Below are 17,583 nucleotides of genomic sequence, written 5' to 3'. Positions count from 1 at the left end.
ATATATTTAATAATTTGCTCTTATTGCCCCCTCTTCAAAACATCCAACACCTGACATTTCTCTTAAAGTTGAAAGCTCTATTCTTAACACCTCACCCCAGGTCTGCTGTCTTGGGGGTCACATTTAACTATGAACTCACATTCACTCCAAATATACAAGAGCTCACCAAATCTGGCTTTGCACACCTACGTAACATTTCCAGAATTCAACCTTCCTTACTCAAAAGAACGACAAAAATAATTCTCTAATTTTTACCTAAATTACAAGTTTTGCGGTATGGTGTAGTACGGTTATACCGCTGAAAAATTGACCTTCGCGCGTGGAATATGCAGGTCCTCCCGTAATATAATCTTTGCGGTACAGCTATACCGCAAGCGTTTTAGCCTTTACGCTTTTGAGTGCAGGATTTTCATAGCGCCTGTATTACAGGTTGTGCGGGCCGGCTAAAATGCTTGCATTTATAGTCTATTTCGCCGTGATCCATTCCGCTATCTGAGACCAGTAGTTATGGATTTTGCGAAACAAAAATGTTTCACAAAACTCATAACTAAAATGTAACAAAGTACACTAACACCCATAAACTACATATTAAGCCCTAAACCACAATCCCCCCACATCAGAAATACTATATTACACCTACTAACCCGTAATCCGCCGCCTGCCCACATCGCCACCACTAAATAAACATATTATCCCTAAACCGCCGTCTCCCCACATCGTAACTACTATAATAAATCTATTAACCCCTAATCCGCCGCCTGCCCACATCGCCACCAGTAAATAAACATATTATCCCTAAACCGCCGTCTTCCCACATCGTAACTACTATAATAAATCTATTAACCCCTAATCCGCCGCCTGCCCACATCGCCACCAGTAAATAAACATATTATCCCTAAACCGCCGACTCCCCACATTGCAACTACTATAATAAATCTATTAACCCATAATCCGCCGGCCCCCCACAACGCTAATACTAAATATATTAACTCCTAAACTGCCGGCCCCCCACACCGCATAGCACTAAATTAAACTATTAACCCCTAAACCTAACACACCCCTAACTTTAAATTCAATTTACAATATAACTATCTTAAAATAAATAAAACCTCCCTGTGAAATTGAAAAAAACTAAGATTAAACCATAAATAAACCTAATCTAACTTTTTAAAGAAAATAAAATAAACTAAAAATAAAAAAATCGAAATTACAAATAAAAAAAAAAAAAAAAAAAACACTACGAAAAAAATTAATAATCTAACATTACCAAAAAAAAAAAACACTTAAATTATGAAAAATAATACCACTAAGATTACAAAAAATAATAAATAAAATTGTCCAAAATTATAAAAATTAAACCTTATCTAATAGCCCTATAATAAGAAAAAAGCCACCCCAAAATAAAAACACCCCCTAACCGAACAATAAACTACCAATAGCCCTTAAAAGGGCCTTTTGTAGGGCATTGCCCTAAGTTAAACAGCTCTTTTACATAAAAAAAATTACAAAGTCCCCCTAACATAAAACCCCCGACCCAACCAGCCCCCCAAAATAAATAAACCTAAGTCTAAAAAAAAAACTAAGCTACCCATTGCCCCTAAATGGGCATTCAGCTCTTTTACTGCCCATTAAAATAAAAAAAGCCCTAATCTAAAAAAAACACCCAAAAAAACTAAGTCCAACCCCCAAATAGGTACTTACTGTTCCTGAAGTCCGGCGGAGAAGGTCTTCGAAACAGCCAATAGGATTTAAGAAGCTCTCATCCTATTGGCTGATATGATTTTTTCAGCCAATAGGAATGCAATGGTACCCCAATATAAAACGGGTACCTTGCATTTAATCTTCAGTGTGTGGCATCGATCTCATGAAGACGATCCTCCACACTGGATGGCTCCACGGTCGCCGGTCCTGTTCCGCGGTCACCTCCGGCGCCGCCTTCGCCCTGGATGAAGATAGAAGAGGTCTCCTGCACTGGATGAAGATGTATCCGCCTGGAAGAAGACCTTCACCGCCTGAAAGAATACATTCTCCGCCGGACTTCAGGAACGGTTAGTACCTATTTGGGAGTTAGACTTAGTTTTTTTTTTTTTTTAAATTCGGGCTTTTTTATTTTAATGGGCAGTAAAAGAGCTGAATGTCCTTTTAAGGGCAATGCTCATACAAATACCCCTTTAGGGGCAATGAGTATCTTAGTTTTTTTTTTATTTTGGGGGGTTGGTTGGGTCAGGGGTTTTACTGTTTGGGGGGACTTTGTAATTTATTTGTAGGTAAAAGAGCTGTTTAACTTAGGGCAATGCCCTACAAAAGGCCCTTTTAAGGGCTATTGGTAGTTTATTGTTAGGTTAGGGGGTGTTTTTATTTTGCACAGCAACTTAGTTCCACAGCACCAATCACGAGGAGAAAATCTTTAGCATGATTAAGGGTGAATAGCCTGAAACGTTGCGTTTGCTGCTGTGTGCCAATGCTTTGTATAAGCTAAAAGATCAATAAATGCTTTAAAGACTAAAGATTTTCTCCTCATGATTGGTGCTGTGGAACTAAGTTGCTGTGGATTTACTGAGAGGTGTTTGCAGTGGCCCTCTACCACTTGCATCAGGTGTGTGCTGTTTGTCATATCTGAACTGGTGTTTTTATTTTGGGGTGTCTCACTAATACCTCATGATTTAGCTGCCAAGGTGTTAAGTGTCTTTAGTTTGTGAGCTAAAAACAGTTGTTTGTTTTTTAATAAAAACTGTGTACTGTGTTAAGAAAGCATATGATTTTCAATTGATGTACCAGAACCCCTCATAAATAGTTTCTAAGGCCCATTTCACCAAATGTTATTGTGTATGCATTGAGCCATAAAGCCAGTAAATGTGTCAGCTCCAGATACACAAAGCAGTGCCTCTTCCCAGAAACTGATAAGGTCCATAAAGGGACATGGGTACAATGTAGATATGTGTTTAACACGTTATGACATTAGATGAAGGTAAATATGACAACCATGTCATATTTGGTATCAAACTGATTCTCACAATGTAAATAAGAGATTGCCTGTCTGTCTACATGAAAATGGATGTATCTAGCAGAAATGATGTGTTCTTTGATTTCAGCCAAAGGTACTTAAAATTTATGGACTGTCGTAAAAGATAGGGGGTTTCCCAGACAGCCCCTGCAAAGGGGGTGAGGTCAGGCAACCTGATCTATTGAAAAGATGTATAAGGGTCTTCTGTTTAACACTGAATTGTCATTCTTACAAGGGAAGCTGTTCTACAGAGTAAGGACCCATTGCTTCATGCCATCTCCCTGAAACAGATACCAAGACTAGTACAGTATAAGGTTCTGCTATATTCTTCTTTTTATTTTAAAACTGTTTGCTTGTGTGTAATATTACTTGTAACAACTTTTTATTAATAATGCATCGTGCATAATATTTTTGGCATAATAAATCATTTATTAAGCTTTGGCCTTTGTCTAATATTTGAACCACGTTACTGAAAGAGACTGGTGGTAGTAAAACTGTATATTTTAGGTTATTTTCTGCTAAATTGTATTCTGAGAGTTAATGTGTAAGTCTGGGTTTTTCCTTAGGATTTTCCCTTCAATAAATCAAAAGTGGTGGCAGCTTGGAGCTATATGGTTTTAGTTTATTTAGTGTGGGTGGCATTAAAAGGGAGTGTTGGGCATTTTTTATGTCTAGTACAGACTAGAGAGTGTTGTTAACCCTTGCACCCACTGAATTAAGTTACAAGTTTGCCTGGTGTGGTTAGATTGTGACTGAGTAGTGACAGTAGAGTAGAGTCTGATAACCCTTTTTGTGCCATACAAATGACTGGCTTTTTTGTTTTTATAGGGCTTTTAGATTAGGTTTACTTTTTATTATTTTGGATAATTTCATTTTTATAATTTTTTGTAATCTTAGTGTTTTTTTATTTTTCGTAATTTTAGTGTATCTTTTGTAATGTGTGTTTTTTTTTTTTTTGTTTTTTTTACTATTTTTGTGGTGTTAGGATTTTTTAAATTTGTAACAGGTATTTTATTTTTATTTTATTTTTTTAATATATTAATGTTAGGTTAATTTATAGTTTAATCTTAGTTTTTTTTATTTCACAGGTAAGTTTTTATTTCTTTTAAGATAGTTATATTGTAAATTTAAATTAAAGTATAGTTAAGTTTAGGGGTTAATAGTTTAATTTAGTGTGTTGCTATGTTGGGACCAGCGGTTTAGGGGTTAATAACTTTATTATTTTAGTAGTAGTGATGTGGGGGCCAGCAGGTTTAGGCGTTAATTACTTTATTATAGTAGTAGCGATGTGGGGGGCAGCAGTTTAGGGGTTAATAACTTTATTTTGTGTTGGGGCGGCAGTTTAGGGGTATTTAGACTAGGGGGTTTATGTTAGGGTGTTAGGTTTTTATATAACTTTCTTTTCCCCATAGACATCAGTGGGGATGGCGTTATAGCGATCGCCATTCCGCGATTCCAGGTGTTAGTTTTTTTTTTCTAACACTTTCTCTCTATTGATGTCTATAGGGGGAAAACGTGCACGTCGAGTCAAAAGAACGTTTTTCAGTAACTTGTAATGGCAACGCTATAGAGAGTGTGATACCGCTCATTTATTTGCGTTATTTACGCACCTGGTTTAACATAACTTGTGATCTAGGTGTTTGTCATGCATTGACTACTGCAATCTACTTCTAAATGGCTTTGCCAAACTCCGCCTCTTCCCCCTCCAATCTATAATGTATGCTTCAGCTAGACTTATCCACGTAAGTAGCCAATCTATATCAGCTTCTCCGCTCTGCCATTCGCTACACTGGCTCCCCATATACTCCAGAATACAATTCAAAATATTAATTCTAACCTACCACTCAATAGCCTTACTCCCAACTATATTTTCTCTTTCATATCCAAATACTTCTCCATCCATCCTCTTCGATCAACCTCTGACCTATGTCTCCCCTCTCCTATTATCTCTACGTCCCACTCCGCCTCCAAGACTTCTCATGTACTGCTCCTGTCCTCTGGAACTCTCTACACCGCTCCATCAGACTGTCCCCAACCTTGTATAGCATTAGACGCTTTTTGAAACCCCACCTATTCAAAGAGGCTTATCATCTCTCCTCTGTTCTTCATCCTACCCAAAATAAATCTTGAACTGCATTGACTCACTACTGCAACTACACTCTATGTGACAAGCTACCTCAAACCATATGTCTCTGCACCCTCAGACTGTAGACTAAGCTCTTTGGAGCAGGGCCCTCCTGTTATAGATTTGTTTATTCTATGTTTTTGTAGCTTATCACAAATCCTTGTCTTTGTATACCCCTATCTCTGTACCCAACGCTATGGAATTTTGCGGTGCTATACAAATACATGATAATAATACTGAGTTCAGTGTTTCACTAAACTGTGTGATATTTTATTTTTTTATTTTTATACTGTGCTTTTTCAGAGAGTTTCACCTTATTATTTTATTAAGCAGGTGAGCCAGATGCACGATCCTGGTTGGAGCAACATGTGGTACAGCAGTATTGGACATCCAGGTCATCCAGGTTATCACACAGTTCCCATTTACATTCCAACCTTGCTGCAGTATGGTGAGAATTATATTTGAAATCATTTTCATGTAGCTAGAGTTGTTCTAGCTAGGACCTTCCATGTCATTAACACTAGGTGGTTCTATTTTCTCAACATTTATATGCCTCAGGATATCTATATTAGAGCTAGTATTATTTATTTTTATATATATATATATAGATATATAGATATATAGATAGATGGCCCTCGGTTTACAACGGTTCAATTTGCACCGTTTCAGAATAACAACCTTTTTTTCAGTCATGTGACTGCTATTGAAAAGCATTGAGAAGCAGTGAATTGATTAACATAGCCAGTAGGTGGATCTGTCTGCTTGTGTTGCAGCAAAGATATGCAAGCCAAGCAAGCTGAAATTAATCAGTTTAACCAGACCTGAGCTATCGAGCAGCTTTCAAAGGAAAAAGATCTTCCTGTCTATAAATCAGTCCAGATTGGAATGCATAGAAAGAACTGTTTGCAGAAAAGTGCAAGTAAAGTCTGTGTTGTGTGATTATTTTATTAGGTTTATAATGCTGTTTAGCAAATGTTTTTGTTCATTTAACTTAGTTTAATTATATATTCTGTGTTGTTTGATTATTTTATTAGGTTTATAATGCTGTTTAGCATTTAAAGTCTTCATTTCAAAGCTTTAAAAATAATGTATTAGGTGTTACTTATGACAATTTTGAGAGGGGCCTGGTACCTAACTCCCTCACTTCCCATTGACTTACATTATAAACTGGGTTTCAATTTACAACGGTTTCGATTTACAACCATTCCTTCTGGAACCTAATATTAATTATCTATTAAATATTATGTAAATTAATTATATATTAGCTATGTTGGGAGTGCTGGGGGACTTTAGAGCAGGGGTGTTCATCTTTGACCTCAGGACGACTTACTCAGAGGACATGATTTACGTCTGTGAAATAAGCAGACTGACCTATCCTGACTTTGCCAGTGATCCATAAAACCCTGTCTTTCTGTGGTCCTTGGAGACAGAGTTAGACACCCCAGCTTTAAAACATCAGATTGGAATGTTTGTAATCAACATAGAAGGCAGCTGCCACATATTCTTAAAAAAGTTCTTCAGTTAAATCTTTATTTGTTTTAAGGGACCAACATTTGTATGCCTCAGACCCTCTTTACACACCTGATGACAAAACCTTTGTCACTGAAACCCAAGTGATTCGTGAGACTTTGTGGTGAGTAAATTTCTGTACAACTGGTAATTTTGCTTTGCATAATAGACATTTCTTTCCTATGACATCGAGAGTCCACAACGTCATTCCAGTTACTAGTGGGATATTTAACTCCTGGCCAGCAGAGTAGGCAAAGAGCACTCCAGCAAAGCTGTTAAGTGTAACTGCCTTACCCATAACCCTCAGAGTTTCTCTTTGCTTCTGTCGGTGGAGGTTGTGCGAAGTTAGAGTCAGAAGAATTTAATCCTTTTATGTGTATTTTCCCTGCAAGCAAGGATTGGGGTCTAGCTGTGTCCACATCAATCTCTTGAGTAAGAGTAGTGGTGGCTTTAGCAGTTAAAAGGCAGCGAGGCAGTCCTTTGCTTTACTTTTAACACTTTGCTACCCCTTTGTGGAAAGCCAGAGTTGGTTACTCTGTTCTTTTTTTTCCTACAGGTCTATGGCAGGGAGCGTAGTGCCTGCCACACCTTGAGGATCAATATCTCTTATGCAATCTAAGGTAAGTGCCTTTGCCTTCTAGGTAATGAAGGACAGCAGCACTTATGGGTTTAATCCTCCTCCAGATTGTTATTTTACAAGACATAATAATCCTTTATTAATTTAAGGATTCATATGGGAACATTTTTATTGGCACTTTTTCAATATGGGATACATTATTCCTAATTTGGAGATAAGTTAGAGACAGAGTTCTCTCAATGGGCTGGGATGTCAGAGATATTTAATTATTTTAATAGAGACATGTGTAAGGCCTAGGATGTTTAGGCTGGTGAGTCAAAGCATTAGTTTGAGCTTGCGTTAGCTTTGTGTATTAAACGATTAGCCGTTTGTTTACAGACAGTTGATGTAACTGGCACCTTTTTCTCTCTACAGAGAAATTGTTGCGCACTTTAATTTCAGTCCGGTCACATGATACCCGCACTTCCGGTTTAGCGGAGTGGTGCCGTTGCGACCGGACTGATTCGCAGATTGATTTCAGCTCTTTAAGTGTAGGATGCATTTTGTGTCCTTGTCTGATCGTATTGCTGAACAAGTCAACTCCATTCCGATTGCTAGTGGGGTATTTTCTTGCCGGTAGGAACCTCAGACAATCTGAGGTATTTTTGTTTTCCCTTATTTAATTTTTAATCTTTATTAAGTTTTTTTTTTTTTTTAAAGCTTTTTTATTTTTCTGTCAGGACTTTTGATTTTTAACATTTAATACAATTTTAAAGCATTTTATTTTTGTTCCTCATTGCCTATTACTTGTGGGAATTATTAGCTATGGACTTAGAACAGGATCAGTCCAGCTACATGGATAAATGTTTACTTTGTTTAGAAGCCCAAATTGTTTTGCCTATGCAATTTTGTTCTTGTTTATCTAAAACTTTAAAATTTAAAGATACATTCTCCCTTCTGAGCCTAATGTCTCTCAGGATAATGCTGTGCGGGATATGCCTCCGCTTTCTCCTCAAACATCCCAAGCCTTAGTTATTTCTCATACTGTGCCTTCTGTGTCCTCTCATCCACCTGGGGATTTTGCCGCTCAGATTTCTTCTGCAGTAACAGCGGCTTTGTCAGCTTTCCCTTCATAGGGTAAGCGTAAGAGAAAATCTAAACATTTGCCTAATGCTAAGGTTTCTGAGTCTAGGTCTGCATTAGCCACTCTGGCTCAAATGTCTGATGATGAGAATACTTCAGTAGCTTCTGAAGGTGAGATTTCAGACTCTGACACTTTAGCAGAAAAATCTTCAGAATCTGAAGAAGTTAATTTTAAATTTAAGCTTGAGCACCTCCGATTACTTTTGAAGGAGGTTCTAGCTACTTTGGACGACTCTGAACCAGTGGTTGCTATCAAACCCCACAAAGTTCTCAAAATTGGATAGAGTCTATGATTCACCATCTTCTGAGGAGGTTTTTCCTGTACCAAGGAAGATGTCAGAAATTATTGCCCAGGAATACGACAGACCAGGGGTTTCTTTTTCCCCTTCTCCTGTTTTTAAGAAAATGTTTCCTGTTGCTGAGTCTATTTGTGACTCATGGGGCACTGTTCCTAAAGTTGAAGGAGTTATTTCTACTCTTGCTAAGAAAACTACCATTCCTATAGAGAAAATGTTCTCTTTTAAGGATCCAATGGACAAGAAGCTGGAGCCTTACTTAAAAAAGATGTATGTCCATCTAGGGTTACAGTGGCAACCAGCAGCGAGCATTGCTACGATTGCAGGAGCTGCATCTTATTGGTGCGATGGGTTATCTGATCTTATTACAGAGGAAACTACAGTAGAGGAGATCTAGGATAGAATCAAAGCTCTTAAATTGGCCAACACTTTTATCTGTGATGCCAGTATACAGATAATTTGCCTGGGAGCTAAGATGTTTAGCTTCACGGTTCTAGCTCGCAGGGCTCTGTGATTAAAATCTTGTTTGGCTGATGTCTCTTCTAAGTCCAAACTTTTGGTTTTTTCTTACAAGGGAAAGACTCTGTTTGGACCTGGTCTTTCAGAGATCATTTCAGAGATTACGGGTGGAAAGGGATCTTTCCTACGTCAGGACATGAAAAACAGACCTAGAGTTCATCAGACTTCTAATTTTCGTTCCTTTCGTAAACTTTAAGGGACAAAAGTTCTCCTCTTCCTCATCTAAAGCAGATCAACCCAGATCTTCTTGGAAATCCAACGAGACCTGGAATAAGAGAAAACAAAACAAGAAGCCTTCTGCTGACTCTAAATCAGCATAAGGTTTCGTCCCTGATTCCTGTGTGGATCAGGTGGGGGGCAGACTTTCTCTTTTTCGTCAAGCCTGGATACGCAATGTCCCAGACCCTTGGGCGGTGGACATAGTATCTCAGGGTTACAGAATGGGATTCAAGTCCTGCCCTCCCAGGGGCAGATTTCTCCTGTCAAGACTTTACTCAAACCAAATAAAGAAGGAAGCCTTCTTAAACTGTGTAAGAGACCTATTCTCACTGGGCGTTATTGTTCCTGTCCCTCTAGCAGAACAAGGTCTAGGATTCTACTCAATTCTATTTGTGGTTCCCAAAAAGGAGGGAACTTTTTGGCCCATTTTAGACCTCAAGTGTTTATACAAATTCCTCAGGGTTCCGTCTTTCAAGGTGGAAACTATTTATTCCACTCTCCCTTTGGTACAGGAAGGTCAGTTTATGACGACCATAGACCTGAAGGACGCATACCTTTACACAGGGAACACCATCAGTTTCTGAGGCTTGCCTTTCTGGACAAGCACTTCCAATTTGTTGCACTTCCATTTGGTCTGGCCACAGCTCCCAGAATATTCACATAGGTTCCAGGGGCGCTTTTGGCTGTGATCAGATCCCAGGAAATTGCTGTAGCGCCTTATCTAGACCACATCTTAGTTTAGGCGTCATCTTTTCAACTAGCCCATTCTCATACAAAGATGCTGTTGTCTTTTCTACGTTCCCATGGGTGGAACGTAGAAAGGAAAAGATTGTTGCTTCCTGCCCAGTCTGCTTTTCGTCCATCTGTTGTCCAATGCATGGTGATGATTGGTCTTATGGTGGCATCAATGGACATAATTCCTTTTGCTCAGTTCCATATACGACCGTTACAACTTTGTATGCTCTGTCAATGGAACAGAGATCATTTGGATTTAGCTCAAATGATAAATCTGGACCCTCTGACAAGAGATTCTCATGGTGAGTGTCACAGGAACATCTGTCTCAGGGCACTTGCTTTCTCAGAACTTCCTGGGAAATTGTGACTACAGATGTCAGCCTGTCAGGTTGGGGTGCTGTTTGGGGCCCTCTAAAGGCTCAGGGCCTGTGGTCTCGGGAGGAATCTTCTCTTCCAATAAACATTTTGCAGTTGAGAGCTATCCTCCAATACCCTATTAGCGTGGGCTCAACTGGTGTTGGTCCGGTTTATAAGATTCCAATCGGACTACATCAACCACCAGGGAGGGACTCGGAGTTCCTTAGCCATGAAGGAGGTGACTCGAATTCTGCAATGGGTGGAAGCCCACGATTGTCTCCTATCTGCCATACACATTCCAGGAGTGGACAATTTGGAGGCAGATTTTCTAAACAGACAGACTTTTCATCCCAGGGAGTGGGCTCTCCATCCGGAAGTGTTCTCTCAGATAACCCTCAAGTGGGGGGTTCCAGAGTTGGATCTGATGGCATCCCGCCAAAACGCTAAGGTTCCAAAGTACGATTCAAGGTCAAGAGATCCTCAGGCCGTTCTGATAGATGCTCTACCGGTTCCTTGGAGGTTTTCCCTGGCTTATCTGTTTCCTCAGTTTGCTCTCCTTCCACGAGTCAATTCTCGTATCAAACAATAGAGAACATCAGTGATTCTAAAAGCTCCTGCATGGCCTCACAGAATATGGTTTGTGGATCTGGTGAGGATATCTTCTCTACCCTCTTGGAGGTTACCTCTGAGGAAGGAGCTTCTACTTCAGGGTCCTTTTCTCTGAAGCTAACTGCGTGGAGATTGAACTCCTAGCTCTGTCTAAGAGTGGTTTTTCTGAAATTGTCATTGATACTATGATTCAAGCTCGGAAGCCGATTACTCGCAAGAATTATAATAAGATATGGCGTAAATATCTTTATTGGTGTGATTCTAAGGGGTTCTCCTGGAGCCGGTTGAGGATTCCCCAGATTTTGTCTTTTCTTCTGGATGGACTGGATAAGGGTTTATCGGTCAGTTCTCTAGAGGGTCAGATTTCAGCGTTATCTATCCTTTTGCACAAACGTCTGGCTGATCTACCAGATGTTCAAGCCTTTCTACAGGCCCTGGTTAGAATCAGGCCTGTGTTTAAACGTGTTGCTCCCCCATGGAGCCTTAATTTAGTTCTTAAGGTTTTACAGCAGGTTCCGTTTGAGCCTATGCATGTTGTTGATATAAAACTGTTATCCTGGAAGGTTTTGTTTCTTGTGGCCATTTCTTCCGCTTGCAGAGTGTCTGAGCTTTCAGCTCTGCAGTGTGATTTCCCCCCTACCCTTTTCATGCTGATAAGGCGGTCCTTTGTACTAAATTGGGTTTTCTCCCTAAGGTAGTATCCGATTAAAATATTAATTAGGAAATTGTTGTTCCTTCTCTTTGTCCTAATCCTTCTTCTCAAAAGGAATGTCTTTTGCATAATTTGGATGTTGTGCGGGCTCTAAAGTTTTACTTACAAGCTACTGAAGATTTTTGGCAATCTTCTGCCCTGTTTGTTGTTTTTCTGGTCAGAAGGCCACTTCTACTTACTTCTCTGTCTCTCTGGTCGAGAAATTTGATTCGTTTGGCTTATGAGATTGCTGGACAGCAGCCTCCTGAGAGAATTACGGCTCATTCCACTAGGGCTGCATCATCGTCTTGGGCTTTCAAAAATTAAGCATCTATGGAACAGATTTGCAAGGCGGGAACTTGGTCATCTGCATACTTTTTCAAAATTCTACAAATTTGATACTTTTGTCTCAGCTGAGGCTTCTTTTGGGAGACAGGTTCTTTAAGCGGTGGTGCCTTCTGTTTAGGTCCTCCTGCCATTTTTTCTCCCTCCCTGTTCATTCCGTGTCCTCTAGCTTTGGTATTGGTTCCCACTAGTAATTGGAATGACGTTGTGGACTCTCCATGTCATAGGAAAGAAAACAAAATGTATGCTTACCTGATAAATGTATTTATTTCCGAACATGGAGAGTCCACGACCCCGCCCTCTTTTAATTATAATTCAGCAGGTTTTTTTTCTGTAAAATTCAGGCACCTTTTCACCCTTGTGTTTCTTTCTTTTCCATTTCCTTCGGTTGAATGATTGGGGGTTATGGGTAAGGCAGTTACACTTAACAGCTTTGCTGGGGTGCTCTTTGCCTCCTCCTGCTGGCCAGGAGTTGAATATCCCACTAGTATTTGGAATGACGTTGTGGGCTCTCCATGTCCGGAAATAAATAAATTTATCAGTAAAGCATAAATGTTGTCTTTTTTTCTTGTGTATTTGAGTAAATGGGTACAATTTGTAGTTGTAACAACTTGACAGTTTAATGTCAAAATAAACTTTTAGGGCTAGATTAGAGGGAGTGGCGTGATAACCGTTAAGGGGTTTATCACGGCTCTTTCATGTCGTAAGTAGCACTTGTATTACAAGTTGAAAGTAAATGTGTTTGCTTGAGTGCAATTGAATTTAACTTGCGTCAGGATTGCGCAACTTCAGAGCTCTGGTTAATGGTTATGTGAGACAAAAAAGTTGCACAAAAAACATTTAAAAGTACAGTTACACTCATAGCACTAGCTGATCAAAATTGTAATAAAAAAGTAATAACAGCTCAAAGATATGAGGTCTCAGGTTTAAGAAAAATAAAGGCTGCAAAGGACTTTAACCTAAAGATATATACATGTCTAAAGATGTGTGTGTATATATATATATATATATATATATATATATATAAATGCATATGTATATGCACATACACACACATATACTGTGTGTGTGTGTGTGTGTGTATATATATATATATATATATATATATATATATATAATATATATGTGTGTGTGTGTGTACATATACATATGTATTTATTTATATGTGTGTGTGTAAATATTTGCATAGGAAATTAGCACATCTCGGCAAGCAAGATTCCCCACTTGCTTTTTCCCAGAAATACCTCATATACAATGTTACCAATGCACAAGAGAATTCTGGGTAAGATATGCAAATTAGATATGCAAATTCTCATTTTTTTGCCTCAAAATACTGTTTTAACACAGCTATCCTTTTAACAGGATTATTGCAGCAAACCAGAAATCACTCACTAGACAGCCTGTTTCGTTCTTTTTGGAACTCATCAGTAGGAGATAGATTTCTGAATGCTGCATTGGTAAAGCTATTTTCAAGGTTAAATTTAAAATTATGGGGGGAGATAAAAAACTGAAATTAAAATCCTCCATGTCTCAAAATTAAATCAATGTAAATATTTGCATAGGAAATTAGCACATCTAGGCAAGATTCCCGCTTGCTTTTTCCCAGAAATACCTCATATACAATGTTACCAATGCACAAGAGAATTCTATGTAAGAATAAAAAAGAAATAAAATATATACACACACACACACACATATATATATACACACACACACACATATATATATATATATATATAAATCAAGAAGAAAAAAGGCACTCACTGTTCACAATAAAACGTAGCTTTTAATAAGTATCAAAAAGTTAAAACGACATAACGTTTCGGTGTTCACAAAACACCTTTGTCAAATGTCATAAAGTTATAGACAACAGGAAGGGACACGCAAAACCTATTCTGGAAACAGGCTGAATTTTGTGACCACTTATACCCCGACTAGCGATATGCTTAGGAAATCGGCACAGAAAAATTGGCCAATCCTGGAAACAGATCCAACTCTTCCTTTCCAGAGGATGCAACCACTGAGGATGGTATATCGCAGGGCTGAGAATCTGCGGGATGTGCTGGTGAAAACCGACCCGGTGAAGTGCTACCAGAAGGATAACTGGCTGAAGACGTCCAAATATGGATGCTATACATGCGGTAATTGTACTACTTGCAATACCATGTTGAGGGGCCAGACATTCCAACATCCGCACACGAATAAGCGATACACCATCCGCCACAGATTAACATGCACTAGTACATATGTCATCTATATGTTAATCTGTCCGTGCTCCCTGGTGTATGTCGGTAAAACAATAACAAGTTTTAGAGACAGGATGGCAAACCATCGCTGTGCGATACGGGAGGCACTAAAAAAAGGGGAATCGGAGCAACCAGTCGCCAGGCATTTCGCTGAATGTAACCATAGCTTATCAAGCTTGAGGTCAATGTTGATTGACCATATGCCGCCATTAAGGAGAGGTGGCGACAGAGATAACAGGTTGTTACAAGTGGAAACAAAATGGATCCACATGCTGGACACATTGGTCCCTAGAGGGCTGAACACTGTCCTTGACTTTGGACCGTTCTATAACAAATAATCTTCATCTGTATCTACCAACTATGTATGCTAAGCTACCCGGAACTATTCACATGGATTTTCATCCTAGTGGGTACCCACGGGTTTCTAGTCATACTTCAGGTGGCATGATTATATAATGCAAAAGAAAAAAGAAAAAAAATGGGGGGAATAATGTATTTTATGCATATAAGTTAGATCTGTTCTGGTTCAAGATATATGAATATGTAAATGTATATGCATATATGAATCTTAGGCTAATGAAGCTTATAGATTGTTTTTCCTACATGTCCCTGCTATCCATGGCTGATTGATGCTTTTAATTTTTATTTGCACTTTAATCTGGTTATAATGTTTTTAATGTTTTGCACTCCTGCATTGTGATCTATACTGTGATCAGTATTTGTTGCTGCGACTAATAATTATGGGCCATCATGTAGCGCCTAATACTTTAATGTTGGGCTTTTACGCCCGCATAGTTCTGCATTTATAGCCAGGACTTATTAGCCTGGTGCAGTTACGGAGGTATTGTATACCGGTTGCTATGGTAACCGGACTAGGCGTGATTGGGCGACGTGATGCTACGTGGTCACGCAACGCAGTGACGTCATGACGTCACGGCGTACCCAATGGATCGCATACGAGTGTGAAACGAGGATGTATATATGTCTGCGGGTGTTGAGGTATGATAGGTGAGTTGTTGGGCATTAGGTTGTCTATAACTTTATGACATTTGACAAAGGTGATTTGTGAACACCGAAACGTTATGTCGTTTTAACTTTTTGATACTTATTAAAAGCTACGTTTTATTGTGAACAATGAGTGCCTTTTTTCTTCTGGATTTGTGGATTTCGTCTAAGTGCACCCTGGCTGCTGTATAGACTGTATGATGTGCTGATCCGTTTCTGGGATATTATATATATATACATATATATATATATATATATATATATATATATATATATATATATATATATATATATATACATACATACACACACACACACACACACACACACACACACTTTGGCTTTTTGCACACTTTAGGTTAGCACTCGTGCAAAACCTTTTTATTTTCAACTTGTAATACGCGCTACCCGTCGTGCACAAAACGCTTCTATCAAAGTTAACGCTCGAGCAGAGGGCTAAATTACACGCCACTTGTAATCTAGCCCTTATTAGATAGTAAATATGTCATAATTTGTTTTTCTATTAATATCTTATGAAGTATATGTTAAAGAGAAAAACAAATCGTTGTTTTACTTTGTTGCATCTAAACCGGGCATTTAAAAATGTATTTGTTTTTTTTCTAATGTTTATTTATTTAGAATTTTTTTTTTTATGTTTGTGAAGCGCGTTACTGTCCACCAATAAAGCAGTGCGAGTTCTGCTTATCAGTCAGTGAGCAATCAGCCCTCAGGGACATGCACGTCCTATTTTGCTTAAAAATAAACATTTTAAATTACCCTTCAAAAACTTATTTTATCATTAGTGAATAGTGTTCTTTCATATTTGGGACAGATTTTTTTTTTCTTTATAGTTGACTGTACATTTAACATAAGATACCTGGTGATTTTTTTATGAAGTATTACATTAATATTATGAACATTAAAGTGAATGTAAATTTTGATGTTTAAGTGCCCGGTTTTTAAAACTTTGATTAAAAACAGGGGCACTTTAATTCATCAAAATTTACATTTCACTCCTGTTGTGACAAAAAACTTACCTTTTAAACTTCACAGCAGCTGCTGCTTCCTCCGGTCTCACAAGCCATTTCTGATGTCAGAAATGATTGATAGGTCATCCTCCAATCACAGATTCCCCCCCGGGGGATTCAGTGTCTGATTCACTGCTGTGATTGGAGGAAGCCAGATACCTCATTTTAGACCCAGGAAGAGGCTTTGAAACAGGTGGAGGAAGCTGGAGCTGCTGTGAAGATTAAAAAGTAAGTTTATTTTCACAACAGGAGTGAAATGAAAATATTGATGAATTAAAGTGCCCCTGTTTTTAATCAAAGTTTTAAAAACCGGGCACTTTAGCATCAAAATTTACATTCACTTTAAGATTACCTCTGTCATACTTTTATAGGTTACTGTCTGGTGTAAAAAAACTGTTCATCTTTCACCTGAATGATGGAAAGGTGACTGTACGGACTGACATTGTTGTTACACATATGACACAAGTAAGTATTAAATGAATTGACTAGTTATTAAAACTTCTTCAGCAATAAGTATATGAGTTAATCTGTGCTCTGCTTTATAAATAACTCAGCGTTTGCTTTTGTTTTGTAAGAACTGCCTTAGATCAGTGCTTGAGCAAATAGCAGCATACGGACAAGTTGTCTTCAGGCTGCAGAAGTTCATGGATGAAGTTACTGGACACAGTTCTGAACCTACATTACCTGGCACCCTCCCAACTCCAAAAAAAGTACCAGAAGCTCAGTTTCGAACATATCAAGCCTTCATGTGGGCGTTATACAAATATTTCATTAGCTTTAAACAGGAGCTTTCACAGATAGAGAAATGCATCATTAACATGGGTAAAAACAGTTTTATTGTTACTCTTTTCCTGATAATTTACACACTTTACAGTGAATCAGTGTTTGTATTGGCATTTGCAACCAGTGAAATATTTGGATTGTCATACAGAATGTACAGCTGGAAATGACTGCTGGTGCCTAAATGATAAAGACAGAAGTACACCTTGCTAAGATTAAATTACATCCAAATGAACACTGATATGTATTTTATTTATTTATATATATATATATACTGTATATGTATATATATACTGTATATAAACATTAGTTACAAAAAAGTATTGCAATGGATCTGCAACATAAAAAAATTATAAAAAAATAAAGCATTAAACATTAAAGTGACATTTAACACCTCTTTCTTTTGTGTAGGCAAA

General features: G+C 38.3%; 1 protein-coding gene across 1 annotated transcript in view; it reads left to right on the top strand.

Moving 5' to 3' along the window:
- The window catches only part of TUBGCP5 (tubulin gamma complex associated protein 5), a 128,004-nt gene that overhangs the window by 9,166 nt on the left and 101,255 nt on the right, over nt 1–17,583 (top strand). The window contains exons 7-10 of the mRNA XM_053705463.1: nt 5,463–5,577; nt 6,673–6,762; nt 16,759–16,852; nt 16,963–17,209. Coding sequence (XP_053561438.1) covers nt 5,463–5,577; nt 6,673–6,762; nt 16,759–16,852; nt 16,963–17,209 — 546 coding nt within the window. The remainder of the gene's footprint in view (nt 1–5,462; nt 5,578–6,672; nt 6,763–16,758; nt 16,853–16,962; nt 17,210–17,583) is intronic.

Source organism: Bombina bombina, chromosome 3 (genome assembly GCF_027579735.1).
Source record: "Bombina bombina isolate aBomBom1 chromosome 3, aBomBom1.pri, whole genome shotgun sequence".
Lineage (NCBI taxonomy): Eukaryota > Metazoa > Chordata > Amphibia > Anura > Bombinatoridae > Bombina > Bombina bombina.
Note: the sequence above shows the minus strand (reverse complement) of the source record. Positions and strands in the feature narration are given on the sequence as shown.